This window comes from Cricetulus griseus, chromosome 5 (genome assembly GCF_003668045.3).
Source record: "Cricetulus griseus strain 17A/GY chromosome 5, alternate assembly CriGri-PICRH-1.0, whole genome shotgun sequence".
NCBI lineage: Eukaryota > Metazoa > Chordata > Mammalia > Rodentia > Cricetidae > Cricetulus > Cricetulus griseus.
The window spans coordinates 102,658,255-102,676,824 of NC_048598.1; the positions used below are offsets into that span (position 1 = coordinate 102,658,255).

Sequence of the window (18,570 nt, forward strand, 5' to 3'; positions counted from 1 at the left end):
GGTACTCAATACCTTGCAAGGGCTCCCGCACCCAAACTAGATCAAGATGACGCGAACACTCGCGCTCCCTAGCGTCCAGGAACGAGCTCCAAGAAGCAGCCTACGTGATAAACAGGAAGAGACCCAGAGCCAACCCCAGGCCTTTTCCGCTCCCGCCCACGTCCTGAAACAATGCCAATCAGACAGCTATGGAGGCGGTACTTCCTTCTGTGGCGCGCACGCGTGCCTGAAGTCCCGCCCCGGAACTGCAGATGCAGGCTGCTGCAGTTCCGGGTCGGGGTGTCGCAGGCGTCGCCGAGTGTGTGAGAGATCGCTGGCGGTGAGTACTCTCGGCGAGTGCGGTGCGGAGCGATGCCGTGGCCTTTTGCGGACGCGCTCCCGGTGCTCCCGCAGCATCGCGTGTCACGGGTGACCCCACTGCCCTGGTTCCTGGCTTCCCCACGCCTGAGGGCCCGCAGGCAGGCGTCAGGGCCCAGTCACCTCCCTTGAAGGGCTCGTGCGGTCGTTGTGTCCGAGGGAGTCTTGCAAGCGGCGCAGGGCCTCTCCCGCGTCCCATTTTCAGTGACAGCCCCTTCGGCTTGTCGGTGCGGTGGGGCCGTGGTGTGGTCGGTGCCCGGGACGGCTGGGGGAGCCTTGCCTGCGAGTCAGCGTGCCTCTCTACACGGGCGCCATGCTAAGCGGGTTTTGACATGCGTCATCATGTCGTATTCAAGCGAGGACCCAGTGGGATAAATATCTCATTGTCCTAACGTTGTAGTCGGGGAAACTGAGCCTCAGAGGTGGCAAGTGTTGGCTCTAGATGTTAATCGAGAATATAATTGTATAATTTTACCTTGTGCTTTCCACAGTGTCTATTCTTTCATGTAGAGAGGACGGTGTGGAGCCACTGCCACTCAAATAAGTCATGCATAATCCGACCCCCTTTAAAGACAAGGGTCTCATGTAGCCGAGGCTGGCTTTGAACTCCTGATCTTCCTATCTCCTTTTCCCGAATGCTGGCTACCCACTAAGCATGGTTTTTAAGCAGTGCTGGGCGTGGAACCCAGGTCTTCATTCACTCTAGGGTAACAAACTGAGCTGCATCTCCCGCTAGCTCTAGATCACTTAAAGTGTAACTAGACAGCTGTGTTGGAGTGGAGATGGCATTGCCTTTTCTAACAGGGAAGAGAGCTCAGTGCAGTTGTAGTAAAGAACACTCCATCCCCTAACACAGAACTGAAAAAAGCATCTCAGGTTCTTACTCCATCTCAGAAATGGCTCATGTAGGGTAGGCTTCCCTCTGGCACCTCTCTTGATACTTTCAATTATTTGTGTACAGCATAAAAGCAGGTATTATCATGCCCCTCTCCTTTTAGAGGATTAAGACACTAAATTCTGAGACAAGTAAGTAGTATTGTTGAAGTTGTATTTAGTGTTGGAGCTGGGATCCTGACACGTGTTAGCTCATGGATCTTTACTTCATTGCCTGTGTTCCCTCTGCTCCAAGGCGAACTAACCTATTCTGTGGGTGTTTGTGTTTCATTTTCTGGCTGGGAGCATCTTCTGTGTGTTAAACCATTTTCAGGTCTTCTGTCATTTGCAGGGTCAAATGCATTTTAGGTTCTTTGGGATGAGGGTGTTGCCATAGAACCTATGCTTGACAGACACTAACGTAAAAGAACGTCTCTTTTCAGCAACCATGAAGTTAAAGGAGACAAAATCAAGGCCAAAGCCACCGAGCCGTGGCACATTTCAGACAAGGGGCTTCAAAGTCGTGGGGAAATGGAAGCAGGTGAAGATCGATCCAAATCTGTTTGCGGATGCACAGATGGATGGCTTGGTGTGCTTTGAGGAACTCACAGATTACCGTTTAGTCTCTGCTGCTGAGAATCCCTCTGGTTTCTTCTCAAATGAGGAGCCAAAGAAGAGAAAGGCCCAAGCTGTTTCAGAAGAGGAGGAGGAGGGAGAGGAGGAGGGAGAGTCTAGCTCCCCCCAAAAAAAGATCAAATTGAAGAAACAGAAAGATGCGCTAGTGGCTGCTGAAGGAAGTACAGCCCAGGATGAAGTCAAAGATTCTGAGCCAGAGACTCAGGCATATGTCACTGCTTGTTCTGATAGACAGGTAGGAGAAGCAGCATCGGAAAACCTGGCACAGGCTGTTCCAAAAAAGAAGAAAAACAAAGGGAAAAAAAAATTAAGCCCTTCCCAGAGCACTGTCTCTAAAGTGCCCAAAAAAGCAAAGACATGGATGCCTGAAGTGCAGGACCAGAAGGCAGATGTGTCAGCATGGAGGGACCTGTTTGTGCCCAAGGCGGTTCTCCGAGCACTCAGCTTTCTGGGCTTCTCTGCACCCACCCCAATCCAAGCTCTGACCTTGCCCCCAGCCATCCGTGACAAACTGGACATCCTAGGAGCTGCTGAGACAGGTAAGGGCTGTCCTGTCTGTCCCAGGCAGGAGAGCTTTTGCATCCAGTCTTTGGTTGCCTCATAGGCTGGAAAACTGGAGGAGGGGAGTGTTGAGCACAGGGCCACAAAAACCGTGTTGAATGGTGATGGTGTTGAGAAAGCATCCAGCTCTGGGTTGCAGTCTAACCCTGCCTGACTTTGGTATCCTTGCTTTATCTCTGTGAAGCATGTGAGTCAGATGGAGATGACAACACTACTTAACCCCTTGCAGTCAGGTTGAGAGTTTTCTCTTACTGAGGAGTTTTTAAAAATCAAGAATGGATGTTAGATTTTTTTTTTTGTACCAAATGTTCTTCTTGCACATATTTAGGTATGTGGGTTTTTGTTTTTAGTTGTTGATAGCAATGAATTATGTTCATTTTTTCAAAAATGAAATCTAAACATTCCTGAGAAACAGTGAACTTGATCACAATGTGCTGGTTATATCTTGGATTTGGTCAAGTGTGAATATGAAATTAGAATATTCATCTATAGTTTTTTTTTTTGTAATGATATTGTCTGGTGTTAATGTTGACAATGACATTGGCCTCAATAACTTGTGAAGTGTTTTCAGTTATCTGAAATAGTTTTAAATCATTGATGTTTTTTTCACCCTTAAATATTTGTTAGAATTCATCTGGGCTTTCTCTTCTTTCTAGGCAGGTTTGTAAGTATAGATTTAGGTTTTAAAACCCATTAGAGGTTTTGTTTTTTTGTTTTGTTTTGTTTTGTTTTTTTTATTCTTTTTTTCCCCCCTGAGTGATCATTTCCATTTAAAATTCTATCCAGTTTTTTGTTTGCTTGTTTGTTTCATGTAGCTGACAGTCTGTTTTCAGGCTCATAAGTGTCTTATATATTAAAACATGATTGTTGATTCTCTTAAATGAGCTGACTCCTTTCCATCATGAAATAACCATCTGTATTCTATAGGAGTCTTTGTCCTAACACCTGCTTTCATATTTCTGCAGCTGTTCCTTAACGGTGGTTATGGAAAACAGTTGAGTTTAGATCTGTTGTCTTGACTTTTTTCCTAGTTGTCTCAGACGTTCTTTGTTATTACCTTACTTGAGATTGGACATTTTGGTGATATTACAGATTAAATATTTATTTGAAGCATTTGAGACTGTTTTAGATTTGGATTTTTAAAAAAATAATATTTGCATCTACATAGCTGAATATCTGAGCGATAGAATCCAAGTCTATGTATGAAATTCATTTATATTTCATATGTTCCTTAAACATATAGCCTACAGGTCTATGTTGGTAACTCAGAATATTTAAAATTTTCTAGTGTTTGGGAATTCAGATTTTTGGGTTGGGTTATTCAATTTGTATTAGGATGTTTTTGAAAACAAAATCTGTGATGGTGCATGCCTTTAAGAGGCAGGAGGGTCTGTGAGTTTGAGGGCAGCCTGGTCTACAGAGCAAGTTGCAAGCCAGCCAGGGCTGCATAGACTCCTCATCTCAAAACAAAACAACAGAAAGCAAGATGCTTGTGCCTGCAAAGCATTTGTGATCCCACAGGTGCTGTGGGTTTTTACCAAACCAACTGCTTCTCCATCTCTCAACTCCAGTCAGCTGTCCTAGTCCACAGTTCAGTTCTGACTACCTGGAGTTAGATTCCTACCCCAATAAATTCAGGTCCAATCACACAAGACTGTTTCTTTATTGGGCCCCTACTCCTCATTTATTTGTTCAAATTAAGGAGCACACGATAGCCTCCTTGGTTTAATAATTTTCTAAAAAGCCCCAGAACTCCGGGAGGTGTGTTTACTGGCTTAAAGAGTGTAACTCGGTACCAGCTCCATTGAAGAGAGTGATGGGGAAAAAATGTTGAGGGCAGTAAGAGGACAGAGGACTTCAGTGTGCCCATTTGGGCACACCAGCTCTTATGAGTTCCCCATCCTGGAGGGCCCTTCAAATCCCATCATTGTGCCCATTTGGGCACACCAGCTCTTATGAGTTCCCCATCCTGGAGGGCTCTTCAAATCCCATCGTTTGTAGTATTCTTATGGAACTTCATTCCATTATGTGGGCGTGATTGATTAAAGCCTTGGTCATTGGAAATTGAAGTTGGTCTTCAGTCCCCCTTTCTGGTGGTCAGGAGGGATGTGTGTGGAAAGTTCCTGCCTGTGGCCACCAGCTCCATCCCAAAGTTTTCTAGATGCAATTAGTCTCTAGCTCACAGTCATCTCATTAATTTACAAAAGATCCTGTCACTCCTGAGGCTTTTGAGGCTAGGGATGGAAGGTGGAGATTAAATATTACAACAGAAGATGCTCCTATCGAGAAGTTACAACGGTTTCCACAAATTCTGTGCCAGGAACTGGGGATGAGACCAGATACATATTCATTGTGCTGTTTGTCTCCTCTCTTGTTTTACTAGCCACAGGCCTTTGTTGTCTTTTAGTGTTTGCTTTAAGGTTCACAGACTTTTATGGGCTGTACACATGTGTTTGTCATAGGTTACCTTCAAGTGATACAGTGCCTCATGTGTGGTACAGGAGCCTGAAGGGCTTATTTCCATCTCTCCCTCCTTTGTACTTTTTGTTGTGTATTTTTATTTCTGTCTTTGTTGGAAACTCTGAAATACACTTTTACTGTGTTGCTGTAAGCAGTTGTTCTGTAAAGAGCTTTAAAAAGAAGCAGTTTCTTTCTGTTTCTGTAATCTCTGGTTCACTTCATTCCCTGTGTAGATGGAGCTTTTCATCAGCCACCATCCTTTCTTCTGCATGGAAGGCTTTGGTTAGCATTCTTTATAGCAGATCTGCCAGCGAATCAGTTCAGCCTTTTAAGACTAAAGCAGCCTTTGTTTTGTATTTGAAGGAATTTTTTCCCCCTTGGTAGTTATGAATTGTCAGTTTTATTTCTCTCAGACTGTCAAATACAGATGCTGCTATGATATTTTTCTGTTTTTTTGTCTTTGATGAAAGTCTGTGGTTTTTCTTAAATTTTTAGTTTTTTGTGTGTCTGTTTTGTTTTTAAGCTTTTGCTTCTTTTAGTGTGGTTATCTTTTACTTAGAATTATTCATAAAAGTTTTTCCCAAGTTTTTTTAAAAAATTGTTTATATATGTGTGTGCCTTTATGTATAGGTGTGTACAAGCCAAGGCCTGTGTATGGAGGTCAGAGGACAGCCTGTGGAAGTAGGTCCACTCCTTGCACTGTGTGTGTCTTTGCTTGGACCTCAGATCCCCAGGCTTAGTGGCAAGTGCCTTCATCCATTGAAGCATCTCACCAGCCCATGAGAGTTCTTTGCAGTTCAGATTAGGACTTTTTTTTCTTCCAGAGACCATGATTGATTTTTCTGGGACATTCTTACTTGTCAACTTTAGTATCCAAGAAGGATACCTTTCAGGTCCCCTAGTAGATCCCCAAACACAGATGATGCTGAACTCTGTACTTTTTTTCCTACACATCTATGTAGATTGAATGCCTTTTATATCTTGAGCATTTATGCACTGTGGCCATACTTGCTGCAGATTGAAATATAACAGCAAAACTAGCATTAATTTCTTCTTTACAATTTCATGGAAAGAATATTCTTTCTTACTGTAGATCTTAGTAACCAGTTCATGACATTTTTCCCGCATAAGCTGAGATTTTGCAGCTTTTTAACCAAAGAGCGCCTTAACAGCTTCTCTTTAGCATTTCTGAGCTGCTCTGGAAGAACTCTCAGGTGGTAGTGAGAGCGCTGAGTGACATATACAGTGTGAATACACTGGGCAAAGGGAAGACTCTTGTCTGTTGGTGGAGCCAGAGAGCATGAGCGTTTCCCTTACTACTTGGAATGATAAACAGCTTGAAACTTATGAAATGCTTATTTATGGAATTGTCAGTTTAATAATTTTTGAATCATATTTGAGCATGAGTAACTAAAATGCAGAAAGTGAAATGACAGAGGATTAAGGAGAAAAGCTGCACTTGAAATTTTCAGGGTATAGTATTCTGTTTGTTTTGACCTCTGAAATAATGTCATCTCTCTGTGCCTTCAGAGGTCGGTTTTAAAGCATGTAGGTTTAGAGACAAACTTGTTAAGATTTCTGAAAAGAACTCTTTATTTTATTCCTCCACTGAAGAAGTTCTAGGGGAGTGATGCACAGATTTCTCTACAATAAGATGGACTCGCCCTTCTTTCTTTTATGGGATCATCACCAGGGTGTTCGTTCTCTGTCGCTGGTGACGTTAGTTCTAGTGCCAGCATACTGTACTTTTCCTTGTTTTATCCCAAATACCCAGCTGCCACGCTCTGTGTAGAAGGGTGATGCTTTGGGTAGGTCAGGCTGACACTTGGCTCTTTCAGGTTTCCTTATTTCTAGGCAAAGGCAGGAACTCAAAACAGTGACATGCTGCATCATGGATTCCTGTTGTTTTGCTTTACTTCTAAGGAAGCGGGAAAACTCTTGCTTTTGCCATCCCGATGATTCATGCCGTGCTGCAGTGGCATAAGATGAAGGTCCCACCCATCCCAAATGGCACTGGAGTACCACTTCGGGAGCTCAGGGTGGGAGCTGCTGCCCATCTTGGGTCACCTCCCAGGGAAGGAACTGAGTCTGCAGTGTTGCAGGATGCGGCCAGAATTGAGAATGAAGCACATCCCAAGACTAGTGCCTCTGCCTCAGCCCAGGCACTGCTCTCCTGTGATGGTGGTGATGCTGGTGAAGGACCTTCTTCCTTGGTTGAGGACAAGCTTATTCCCAAGCAAGATGACGACAGGGAAGAAAAGCTTGATGAAGAGCAGGCTGGGAAGTTAAAACAGGGGCTGTGTGACCGCATTGCTATCTACAGAGTTCACCCAAGGCGCCCCCTGCTGGGACTAGTCCTGACTCCCACTCGAGAGCTGGCAGTCCAAGTCAGACAACACATTGATGCTGTGGCCAAGTTTACAGGTGAGATTTAGTTCCACTAAATACCAGGTGACAGCAGTGAGCACTGTGGCCCTTGTCCTCTAGGGGAGCTTTCTCATTTACTGGAGAATTAAGTCCTTTAGAGATCAGTTGACAATTGTTCGATTCCCTGAGGGGACCAGATTTCTAAAATGTTTGTGAGTAACCTAACCTTTAAGGAACAAATGTTCTAATTGCCTCGAGGTAAAAGCTTAGTTCTATGCCTTTGGGGCAGGGTTTCCACAGTATGGTGTTTATCCTAACAAACACAGCTGAGTTCTAACTCAAGGGCAAGGCACTTCCTGAGCACCTCAGCTATATTATTTATTGTGTGTGTTAACTCATATCCCTTGGCCCGGAAAGCAGACCTCTCCTAGAATGAAGATGACTCCAGGCCCCAGAAGAGCTCAGGTTCACTCTAATGGAAGGGAGTAGGAAGGGTTCCTTTCAGCATGTCACATCCCAGCATGTAGTGCACCACTGCTCATCTTAGAGCTGTGCAGCTAAGTGTGACCTGGTTCAAATCCAGCCTTTCTCTTGTGGTTAGAAGGGAGAGAATAGAAAAGGAAATGCCAGGGTCCAGACCACACACTACAAACTACTTGGGAAGCCCTCTAGGAGTTAGGCAAGGCCTAACTAACAGAAAGCTGTGCTGGTGCCTATGTGCTAATCTAGAGGGTGAGCAGCCAGATGGAATAACAGTGTCTATACATTTTCTGTCCCCATAGGGATTAAAACGGCAATTTTAGTTGGTGGGATGTCCACACAGAAACAGCAGAGGATGCTGAATCGCCACCCAGAGATTGTGATCGCTACCCCTGGTCGGCTCTGGGAGCTAGTTAAAGAAAAACATCCTCACTTAAGCAACCTTCGGCAGCTCAGGTGAGAGGCAGCCCTCTCCATTCTCTCTTAGCCTCTCTGAAGGCAGCCTGGGGAGTGAGTGGTGCTTTCTCACTGCCACAAAATACTGTGGCCATCTAAGCCCTATCCTTGCAAACCAAGCATGCGTGAGAAAATTTGTCTGCTGCCCTAGTGGCGATGGTAGGGTGCCTGTATGTGTATGTGAATGAGTATGTGATTGGGCTGACATCGGGATAGTCTGTAGAGGTTCTTCTCCCTGCAGTTGCACTAACCAGTGATGTGGGCCTCTGATCCACAGGTGCCTGGTTATAGATGAGGCTGATCGGATGGTTGAGAAAGGCCATTTTGCTGAACTCTCTCAGCTTTTAGAGATGCTAAATGACTCCCAGTACAACCCCAATCGACAAACGCTTGTTTTTTCTGCCACACTAACCCTGGTACACCAAGTTCCTGCTCGAATCCTTCATAAGAAGCACGTGAAGAAAATGGATAAAACCACCAAACTTGACCTTCTCATGCAGAAGATTGGTATGCGGGGCAAGCCAAAAGTCATCGACCTCACAAGGAATGAGGGTACAGTGGAGACGCTGACAGAGACCAAGATCCACTGTGAGACAGATGAGAAAGACTGGTACCTCTACTATTTCCTCATGCAGTACCCAGGCCGCAGCCTGGTGTTTGCCAACAGCATCTCATGCATCAAGCGCCTCTCTGGGCTCCTCAAGGTCCTGGACATCATGCCGCTGACCCTGCACGCCTGCATGCACCAGAAACAGAGGCTCAGAAACCTGGAGCAGTTTGCCCATCTGGAAGAGTAAGTGAAGCCTGTCTCCAGAGGTCTGGGTTTTAGCCATGAGCCATGGGACCCAGGGGGCCACAGAGGGGAGGGAATCTAGAGACCCCCCTCTCTGTCACAGGTTCCTTAGCAGCAAGAGACAGGCTAGCTCTCTTTTTTCTCCTCCTCCTTCCCTCCTTTCCTTCCTTAATTTTATTTATGTATTTGGTCAGGTCATGTATTCATTGTGTTTGTTTGCTTTTAATGTCCTCAGAGACTTCCAGTAACTAGTTAGATAGCAGATGAAGTCCTGGGCATCTGGTTACTTCCAGCATCCTTGAGAAGAGCAGAATAAATAGTGATTGAGAGCACAGACTCTGTAACCAGAGTGTTTGAGAGCAAATCCCAAACCCTTCACTGCCTTGCTGGTCAAGTTGTGTCTCTGTGCTTCATTCTCTCATACTTGGGTAATAGGTGCTAATGGGATTGCTAGAAGGATAAAGTAACTGGCAAGGATGAAGGGAAAGTGTTGGAAACACTACCCAGTATGACCTTTGATAATCGCCAGTGCTGCTACTCCTCCTCATTACCCTGCTCTTCTCACTTTGTAGATAATAGGGTGATAGGAAGAGATGACGACCAGGTTTCACAATGTGGAAGTGACGGCTGTCAGACCCCAAAGCCAGCACTACACCTCCTCATGTTTGTCCATCTGCCCATGGACCAACTCTGATGCAGGGAGTGGGTACAGGTTGTCTGTGTAGGGAAGAGTGAAGCAGTCTATCAGAATGGAAGAGAGTGAGTGAGAAGGTATTGGGAGACACAGACACTGACCCAGAATGAATGTGGCTTCATTTTTCATTGGCTGACAGAGTACAGCATATGCTTTTCTCAGCCTTAGCTTAACTGTGAAAGGAAGGTAACAGTATAACCTTGTAGGGCTATAGTGTAGAGTGCTTAGTAGGTGCTAAGCTGACTGATAGCTGGTGTTATTTATAATTATGGTTGTGCTTTGTTTCCATCACAGCTGTGTTCTCTTGGCAACAGATGTGGCAGCTCGGGGCCTGGATATTCCTAAAGTTCAGCATGTCATCCATTACCAGGTACGGCTCTTGGCATTTCCTTTCCCTCCCCTGCAGTGGATGGGGAAGTGTTAAAGTAAAGGTTGGAGCAGAGGGGAGGAGTATTAGTCCTTGGGCTCCTGCAACATGTTCCCATTAGCATCTAGTGCCCACTGTGACTGCTTTTTGAGCAAGCATCTCTCAAATAGCCTTTCTCTTCAGACTACTTATATCTACAGATTAAGATGTTAGCTCCTCCCACCCCTTACCCTTCAATGGAATGGTTGAGCGTATATCTTAGTGTGCTTTCTGTTACTATAACAGAATACCTAAGACTGGGTAATTTGTAAATGTGAGGGTGTGTCTATTGATTCTGGGGACTGGAGAGTTCAAGGGCATATCACCAATATCTGCTGTGCTCCGCTCTGCTCTGCTTCTGGTGGGAGCCTTGAGGTGGAAGGGCAAGCAGGTGGCAAGTGCAATAGTAAACATGAGGGAGACAGCCTTGGGTAACATCCCATGGTAGCCAGTCCAGATCCTGGAGAGCAAGAACTCATCCATTTCTCTTTTCAGCCCATAAACAAACAGCTCCCACTAGGCCCCTCCCACTAGGCCCCTCCCAGCACTGCTGTACTTGTTACACTGAAGAATTAAGCTTCAGCGTGAGTTTTGTTGGTGACAGACCACAGCAGCATGTTTTTGTTTTTGTTTCAGTCATTTTCATTTTTACTTTATTTATTTATTTATTTTTTGGTTTTTTGAGACAGGGTTTCTCTGCAGCTTTGGAGCCTATCCTGGCACTCGCTCTGGAGACCAGGCTGGCCTCGAACTCAGAGATCCGCCTGCCTCCCGAGTGCTGGGATTAAAGGCGTGCACCACTAATGCCTGGCCATTTTCATTTTTAATTGAAAATGGATTTTTTTCATACAGTATATTTTTTTTATGTATTCTAATCATGGTTCCCCTAAGTTACCCCAGATCCTCCCCATCTTCCCACCCACCCCCATCTGTACCTTTTCTTTCTCTCATTACAAAATAGGCAACAAAAGAACCAGATTCGGACAATAACAAACAAAAAATGAGCCAAAGGTAAAGCACAAGAAACATATACAGATGCAGAAACACACATACTCCCACACAAATCCCATAAAGACACAAAAGCAGAAACTGTGATATATAAACAAAAGACCTGTAAAGAAAAGGAAAAAAAAAAAAGCCCAAACAAAGCATTATGAGACAAAAACCTTCCAAAGGACCCCGTCTGGCTTAGACCTGTGCAGGCCCTATGAAAGCTGCCTTGTTCTCTAAGTTCATGTATGTTAGTCCTGTTGTGTCTAGAAGGCCTCATTCCCATGGTGTCTTCCATCCCTAGTGGCCTGTACAGTCTTTCCACCTTTCCTCTTCCACAGTGTTCCCTGAGACCTGAAGGGAGGGATTTACTGGAGACATCCCATTTAAGACTGAGTGTTCCCAGGTCTCTCACTCTCTGCACATTGTCCAGTTGTGGTTCTCTATATTTGTTCCCAATCTACTTAGGAAAGAGCTTCTCTGATGATGGCTGATCTATAAGGATAGCAGGAGTTTTATTTGCATGTTCCCTTAGCAGAACAGTGATACTTGGTTTTCCAAACGGTCTGTGACCTATCCAGTATCAGATTCTTGGCCACCCAAGGAGTGTCAGGCATGAGTTTCATCTCATGGGTTAATGAGCCCTAATTCCAAGCAGATATGGGCGGTCACTCCCACAACTTTTGTGCCACTATTGCACCAGCACATTACAAAGGCAGCTCATCATTGTGTATTGAAGAGTTTGTATCTGGGTATTTACCTTTCTCTTCTGAGTACCTCCCAGTACTATGGACAGGAGTCCGTATAAACACTAGTCCATAGAGGTGAAGACTCTAGGTAGGCACCAGCTCAACTTCTCCATGTTCAGTGAGTTATATAGTTACTATCAGTAGGGTCATCAGTTTGTGGAGAGCAGCGTTTAACTTTGGCAGTAGACTGGGTTGTTTGGGGGTTTTATATAGGGCTCTCACAGCAGTGTGTTAAATGGCTTAGTCTAGTGTGCAGTGCAGGAGTGGTGTAGTTAAGACCCCTGACTAAATCCCAGCTGTGTGCCCTACAACAAATTATTTAGTCTCTGTCACTTGGTTTGCTCACTTTGTGAATGGCGGGTAGTATGTTGCAGGGTTTGTAAGGCACCAAATGGGAAACACTGACTACATGTTCTGGACCAATAGTAGCAGCAACATTAGTGATGATGAAGAGCAAATAGCAGCATGCAGTTGTAGCTGGGAGCATGGGCTCTAGATCCTACTGCCAGGAATCGAACACCACTCTGATGCTTCAGGGTTGACAGCCTTGGGCAAGTACTTTGGCCCATTCATTTCAGTGCCGTTATCTGGAAGCTAGAAGCAACAACCACATCTTCCCCTTAGGGTCGTTAGAACTGAGTGGATAGTGAAACACCTACCACAGTGTTAAGTGTGGAAAGCCTGGCATCTATTACAACATTTTTTTGTAGGTTGGAGCTTTTCATTGGGACTACCAGCTCCCAAATAAATGCATAGAGACTTAATATTAATTACAAATGCTCAGCAGATAGCATAGGCTTGTTACTAACTAGCTCTTCCAACTTAAATTAACCCATATTTCTTATCTACACCCTACCACGTGGCAGTACCTTCTTTCAGCATTGCATGTTCATCTTCTCTCCCTGGCTCCCAGCAACTCCATCCTCCTTCCCAGCCCTCTCTTTTTGTCTGCAAGTCCCACCTAACCTCTACCTGCTCAGCTATTGGTCAGTCAGCTCTTTATTAACCAATGAGAGTAATACATATTTACAATGTACAAAAAAATTGTTCCACAACTGTTTTGTTTTAAATCTTTAACTCTTTTGCTTTGAAAAATATTTTGGGGATATCAATTTCAGATTAGCACAACTCTGGGACAGAGAGACTGGGTCGGTTGTAGAAGAAACCAGGACCATAAATATAGTCTCATCCCCTAAGAAGTACTGCATCCTGTAGAGGATAAGTGAGATATGACAATTATCAATTGTAGTATAGTTTGAGAGGGTTCTGGGTGCTTTCTAGAAGATGCTGGCATTCCAGATGGAGAGTTTGGGATGTGCAGAGGGAGGGAAGGACTGTAGGTAGGTGTGTTTAGGTATGTCTTCGTTAGGGTTCTGCTGTTGTGATAAACACTGTGACCAAAAGCAACTTGGGGAGGAGAGGGTTGGTTTCACTTTACAGCTCACAGTCTACTATGAAGGGAAGTCCATGAAGAAGCGCTGTTTACTGGCTTGTTCCTCCTGGATTATTCAGATTGCTTGCTTATACAACCCAAGACCACCTGTTAGGGGGCCCTCTAACATCAGTCATTAATCAACACAATGCCCCACAGACTTGTCTACAGGCCAGCTGATCTGATGGCAGCATTTCCTCAGTGAAGGTGCCCTCGTCCCAGATGACTGTAGCTTGTGTCACATTGAAAAAAACTAGCACAGGGTCACTCGGCCTGGAGTGAGAAGAGGACTTTGTTGGGATGTGAGGAGGTGAATGGTTGCTGAGGCCAGCACAGTAAGTTAGGGGCAGATGGCTGAAGCCTAGAGTGTCACAGTCGGGAGCTGGCTCTTCATTCTCTAAGATGAAGAGTGGCAAGCCTCTATTTCCAGAATCACAGTAAACGGTTTATGGTGGATACTGAGCCCACTGCATTTCATCAGTGGTGGTCGACACAGCAGTCAGGGAGGCAGAGTGCCAATACCCATGCTGTGCTGTTTGTGGACAATATACTGCTATAGACTGATGTGGGGTTAACGTGGTCTTTGAATCCTGGCTCCCACACACACTTTGTTGGGTAACCTAGGGGAAGTGGGTGGACCACTCTGTATTTTAGTTTCCTGGTTTATAATATGTGGATAATGATGAGGTATTTCATATGACTAGGCTAATACTACCTTCATTTTCTTTCTTTTCTTCCCCCCAGACAACATTTCTCTGTGTAACAACTCTGGCTGTCCTGAAACTTTCTTTGTAGACTTTGCTGGCCTCGAACTCACAGAGATCCGCCTGCAGATTCTGCCTCCCAAGTGCTGGGGTTAAAGGCAAAGGCATGTGCTACCACCGCCTTCACCCAGCCTTTGTTACATCCCTGTTGTTATAAAACAGTGTGACCAAAGCAATTTATAGGAAAAAAAAAAGGCTTATTAGGCTTATGGTTCCAGAGTGATGAGTCCTTATGAGGTAGGAGAGGTAACAGGTGGGAGGGGGGTGGAGCAGTAGCTGAGTGCTCAACTGCAAATATGAAGCAGAGAGAATACACTGAAAATGGTTCATGGCTTTTGAAGCCTCAAAGCCTGCCACCAGTGGTATTTCCCCAGCAAGGTAATACCTCCTAAACTTCAAAAAACAGGGCTACCAATTGGGGAATCAAGTGTTCAGAGACTTGAGAAACAGCTCATTCAAACCACACATACAAAGTGTTTTGTGGTTGGTTGGCCTAAAGCAGTCATTTAGTAACTATTGGTTATAAATGTTTTTGTCATCAGTCACCCATGCTGATCTGGGACATTTCAAAGCTGAGAGTAAGGTAAATTTGATGGTATTGGTCACAGGGGAGTGAGAGTAGAGAGGATGAGAGACCCGGATTGATTGTGAAGAGCTGGACCAGCGTGGAGGCCATGGAAGGCAGAGCCTGTAGTGGATGGGCTGTCAACTTAGGGACAGTCTGTGTGTGTCTGGAAGTAGGGCTAAGTTGATCCACAGTGCTAGAGAGGTTTCTGTCCCGCAGAGAGCAGAGCCAGTTTGGGGCTGTGGCCCAGAGGAAAAGAGCTGTTGGGCAGTGTCTGGGTGCTGATCCTTGTTGTTACTTTGGCAGGTGCCCCGCACCTCAGAGATCTATATCCACCGGAGTGGCCGGACTGCCCGTGCTACCAGGGAAGGCCTCAGCTTGATGCTGATTGGGCCTGAAGATGTGATCAACTTCAAGAAGATTTACAAAACTCTCAAGAAAGACGAGGACATCCCCCTGTTCCCAGTGCAGGCAAAGTACATGGATGTGGTCAAGGTAAAAAAGCTAACCCCCCTCACGGCGTAAAACAGTGTACTGCCCCCTCAAAGAGACCCTTACTCTGAGACCAGAAGCCTGTCCCTAGAGAATTGAGAAGCGGTTCTGCTGATGGCCAGATGGTAGCTTTTGTAAAAAGGCTTCAAGTGCCAAACCTGGGAGAAAAGCAGAAAAGGGTAATGACCGAAGAAAATATCTCCCTCATCCACTTTGATAACTGGTCCTGAAGTCTCCACCTGGTTCCGCTGCAGGTGGACAGTAGTGCAGTGAGCACAGCCATATAGACATGTCAGAGAGCTGTGGAAGAGGTAGATGCTGAAGGTTTATAGTAACTCAGGAGCATTCACTGTGAATGTGTATCCTGGGCCACAGTGTATCAGACTGATTGGATAGTTTTCCCCAGAGGCTCACCAATGTGTGCATAGGCCACACATGCAGTGAGGTTTACATGGAGCACTGAGGCTAATAGGCCTGTGGTTATGATGTGGGGGGAAGCACTCTCATCTTACTGCAGAGGTGAGGAAGAGTGAGGAGGGGATGGAGTTGGAGGCATGGAGGGAGTGGAAACAAGGGGCAGTTCAAGGGCCTGTGGCCACTTTGGCACGAAAAAAATGTTGACCATGTGAGGATTTATGATGGGGCTGGTGGAAGGTGGGAACATAGGGAATTCCTATTGAGGAGACAGGGAGCCTCCTCATTTTCATGGCTTTTTATTCCCACTGCACATGATCTTTCCCATGTCAGGGCAAAGGGGGCATTATATCACTGCAGTCTGAGCCCAGAACCCACAAAAAGAATTGAGGAAACCAGATGTGACTCCTGGGGAGACAAGTTCACTGTGGTCACCTATAAGTTGGCAGCCTGGGACAGTCCTCTAAGGAGATACAAGCAGGTTTTTGTGGTGGTGTGTATACTGATCACCTAGGCAGGAGCCCGGGTAAGGGTTTCAGTGGCATCTGAGTTGTGGCTCACTGCTCACTGCTCACAGAGCAGTTTAAGAACAGCTTTATGTGTGCCAAGAGGCCCTGACCCTCTATCAGATGAGTATTTTGTGCTCCTGTCCCTTCAGGAGCGGATCCGTCTAGCGCGGCAGGTTGAAAAGGCTGAGTACCGGAACTTCCAGGCTTGTCTGCACAACTCATGGATTGAGCAGGCGGCGGCAGCCCTGGAGATTGAGCTAGAGGAAGACATGTACAAAGGTGTGTCCCAGCTGGGTGGGAACAGGAGGCTGCATCCAGCACTGGTTTTCCCTTTAACTTCTACTTGGTTGAAACCATCCTCACTTCTGTGACCCAGTAGAAGCAGCAGGGTGCCCTTTTCCTGTCATCATGAGCATGTCTGCTCATCCGTGTGGGTCAGATTACCTCGGCCTTTCCTATGTGTCTGACTCTTGTCTGTATGGACAGCCCATGAATCCACGACCAGGAGCAGACACAAGAGGGACGTCCTTGTTAATGCAGCCTGTTCTCTTATTGTGATAGCCTCACCTCTTTCTTTATCTATAAGACAGGCAATAAACTTCCTGCCTCCTAGCTTAAGATTGAGTAGGAGGCTAATCTGGGTCCAGTTGTGCCCTAAAAACAGGAGGTTTATGACACTGTTGTTATTGTCGTTGTAGTTAGTTCTACCCCTGCCTTCCAAGGCAGCAAAACACCTCCATGTCTCTCTTAACTTCCCCAGTTCCTTGGCATGAATCGAGTGGAAAATATTGTTCTTTTACATGCAGGGATAAAGGCTCACAGAAAGAAGGGATTTGTACAGTAGAACAGCACTACCACTAGGTATTGCCTAAGCCCTCTTCTGTCTGTGGATCAGAAGCCAAGGAATGGATTGGGCTGCATGGCCCTGCATAGGAAAGCTGAGAACTGCATCTGGGGCTTATGACAGCAGTTATGGCTGGTGCTTCTTCTTCCCCACCAGCAGCTCGGCTTAGCCAAGGGTCTGACTTCTCAGTACCCAACCATCAAGTGCAGAGGCAGATGGTTCCTCTGCTGGGAGCCAGTAGTTTGCCAACAGAGCACTCCTCCTTGTAGCTCTGGTCTAGGGCTCAGATAGAGATGTGAGTCCCTGGCTTTCTTCCTGAGGTCAGGCTTGGGTGGGGACTTGTTCTGTGTCCACCTCTGTGTTACAGCATTGGTTGGGGAGGTACTGGAGAATCAGACTGCAGAGAATCGTTCACCATCTCCTGAGGAATTTGTGGTCACCACACTCCAGGTGACTGTGTGCAGCCACAGTGGTGGAACAGCAGTCCTCAGTCAGATGTGGGTTCCGATCTCTGACAGTTCGCTCTGCACCCCTTATGTGACTCCTCTAAACCCATGTTTCCTTATCTGTAAATTGAGGACTCTGTCTTTACTGGTCCCTGAATGGTGAAGGACAGTGTTCCACCCTATCCCTCCTAAACAGAAGTTAGCCATTTATGTTTCTGAGCTGTCAAGTACCAGAGCTTATCCTAGACTAAGGAAAGTGTTTCTGCATAAACATGGTCTTCTGTTTGTGTGTCTCCAGGAGGAAAAGCTGACCAGCAGGAAGAGCGACGGCGACAGAAGCAGATAAAGGTCCTGAAGCAGGAGCTACGCCATCTGCTCTCCCAGCCACTCTTCCAGGAGAACCTGAAGACCAGGTACCCCACACAGTCTGGCAGGCTGCCTCAGCCCATGGTGGCCCCCAGGAATGGTGAGTCTGCACTGAGCTGCCTCTCTAGACAGAAGAGGAGGAGGAGGAAGAAGCCAAAAGAACACCGGGCACCTCCGCAGTCAAGTGCAAGCACGAGCTAACTGCCCTTTGTCAGTGTGGTGACTGCTCAGTGAGGTCTGTTCTCCAGTTGTCTGTGAAAGCCTTCCTAGCCTTGTGTTTCGCGCCACCATCTACTTGGGAAAACGTCCCACTCTTCCATCCTTTAGCAGGAAAGAACTCATGCACGTGTGTTGTGGAGTAAGTGTAGTAGCCAGCAGCTATGCCTCTGTATCCAGTGTACGCAGGCTTCTTATTTACACCGTGGTTTCCAGATTAAAAACAGATGGGAGCAGAGTTGTCCTGAGAGTGTTGCAGTGTTATATCATTAGCTTTGAGATTCCCTTGGGCCAACACAGTACTGTTTCCTTCAGGTGGGAAATGGTGCCATCTGTCAGATCTTCAGTATATGTCACTGTCCTTCTCCACAGCAGTCATTATACCACCAGCTTCTGTGTCACACTACTGTCTGCTCTCTTATCTGAGCCACCCTCAGCTCACAAGGGTATCAGTCACAAATCTGTAGGTAGCGCTAGAGACCACAGGATCTGGCCCAAGTTCCTGGTCATGATTCCATGCATTGTCTTTTGTCCTAGCCTTTTTATAAAACAGACTTCTCAGCCTGAAGTGCCCTGGAGGGCTGTGTGTTCTCTATAAGGAGCTCAGTGCTCTGGGCTACCTGCCTCGTGATGCTGGCCACAGTTTAGATGGCAGAGCTCCAGGGGTTCAGGCCTCCAGTCCTGCATTGGGGCCTAGTGT

The 18,570-nt window shown here is 46.1% G+C and overlaps 1 protein-coding gene across 2 annotated transcripts; it reads left to right on the forward strand.

Annotated features, from left to right (window-relative positions):
• Window positions 1–207: 207 nt before the first annotated feature.
• Ddx24 (DEAD-box helicase 24) lies at window positions 208–18,118 on the forward strand. 2 transcript variants are annotated; one of them, XM_027419185.2, is made up of 9 exons: window positions 208–319; window positions 1,674–2,405; window positions 6,811–7,311; window positions 8,037–8,190; window positions 8,468–8,983; window positions 9,972–10,047; window positions 14,890–15,078; window positions 16,148–16,277; window positions 17,587–18,118. In XM_027419185.2, exons 2-9 carry the CDS (start codon window positions 1,679–1,681, stop codon window positions 17,853–17,855), a joined length of 2,562 nt encoding a protein of 853 aa, XP_027274986.1. In that variant the 5' UTR covers window positions 208–319; window positions 1,674–1,678; the 3' UTR covers window positions 17,856–18,118. The 2 variants fall into 2 exon arrangements, with proteins under 2 accessions (XP_027274986.1, XP_035301841.1); XM_035445950.1 differs by lacking the exon at window positions 16,148–16,277 and having other exon boundaries at window positions 17,587–17,768.
• The last annotated feature ends 452 nt before the right edge of the window (window positions 18,119–18,570 follow it).

Coding starts and splice junctions, on each gene's coding strand:
- Ddx24 (XM_027419185.2), top strand. CDS start 1,679: ATGAAGTTAAAGGAGACAAAATCAAGGCCAAAGCCACCGAGCCGTGGC. Junction 2,406..6,810: donor CCTAGGAGCTGCTGAGACAG/GTAAGGGCTGTC, acceptor TTTACTTCTAAG/GAAGCGGGAAAACTCTTGCT. Junction 10,048..14,889: donor AGCATGTCATCCATTACCAG/GTACGGCTCTTG, acceptor TTACTTTGGCAG/GTGCCCCGCACCTCAGAGAT.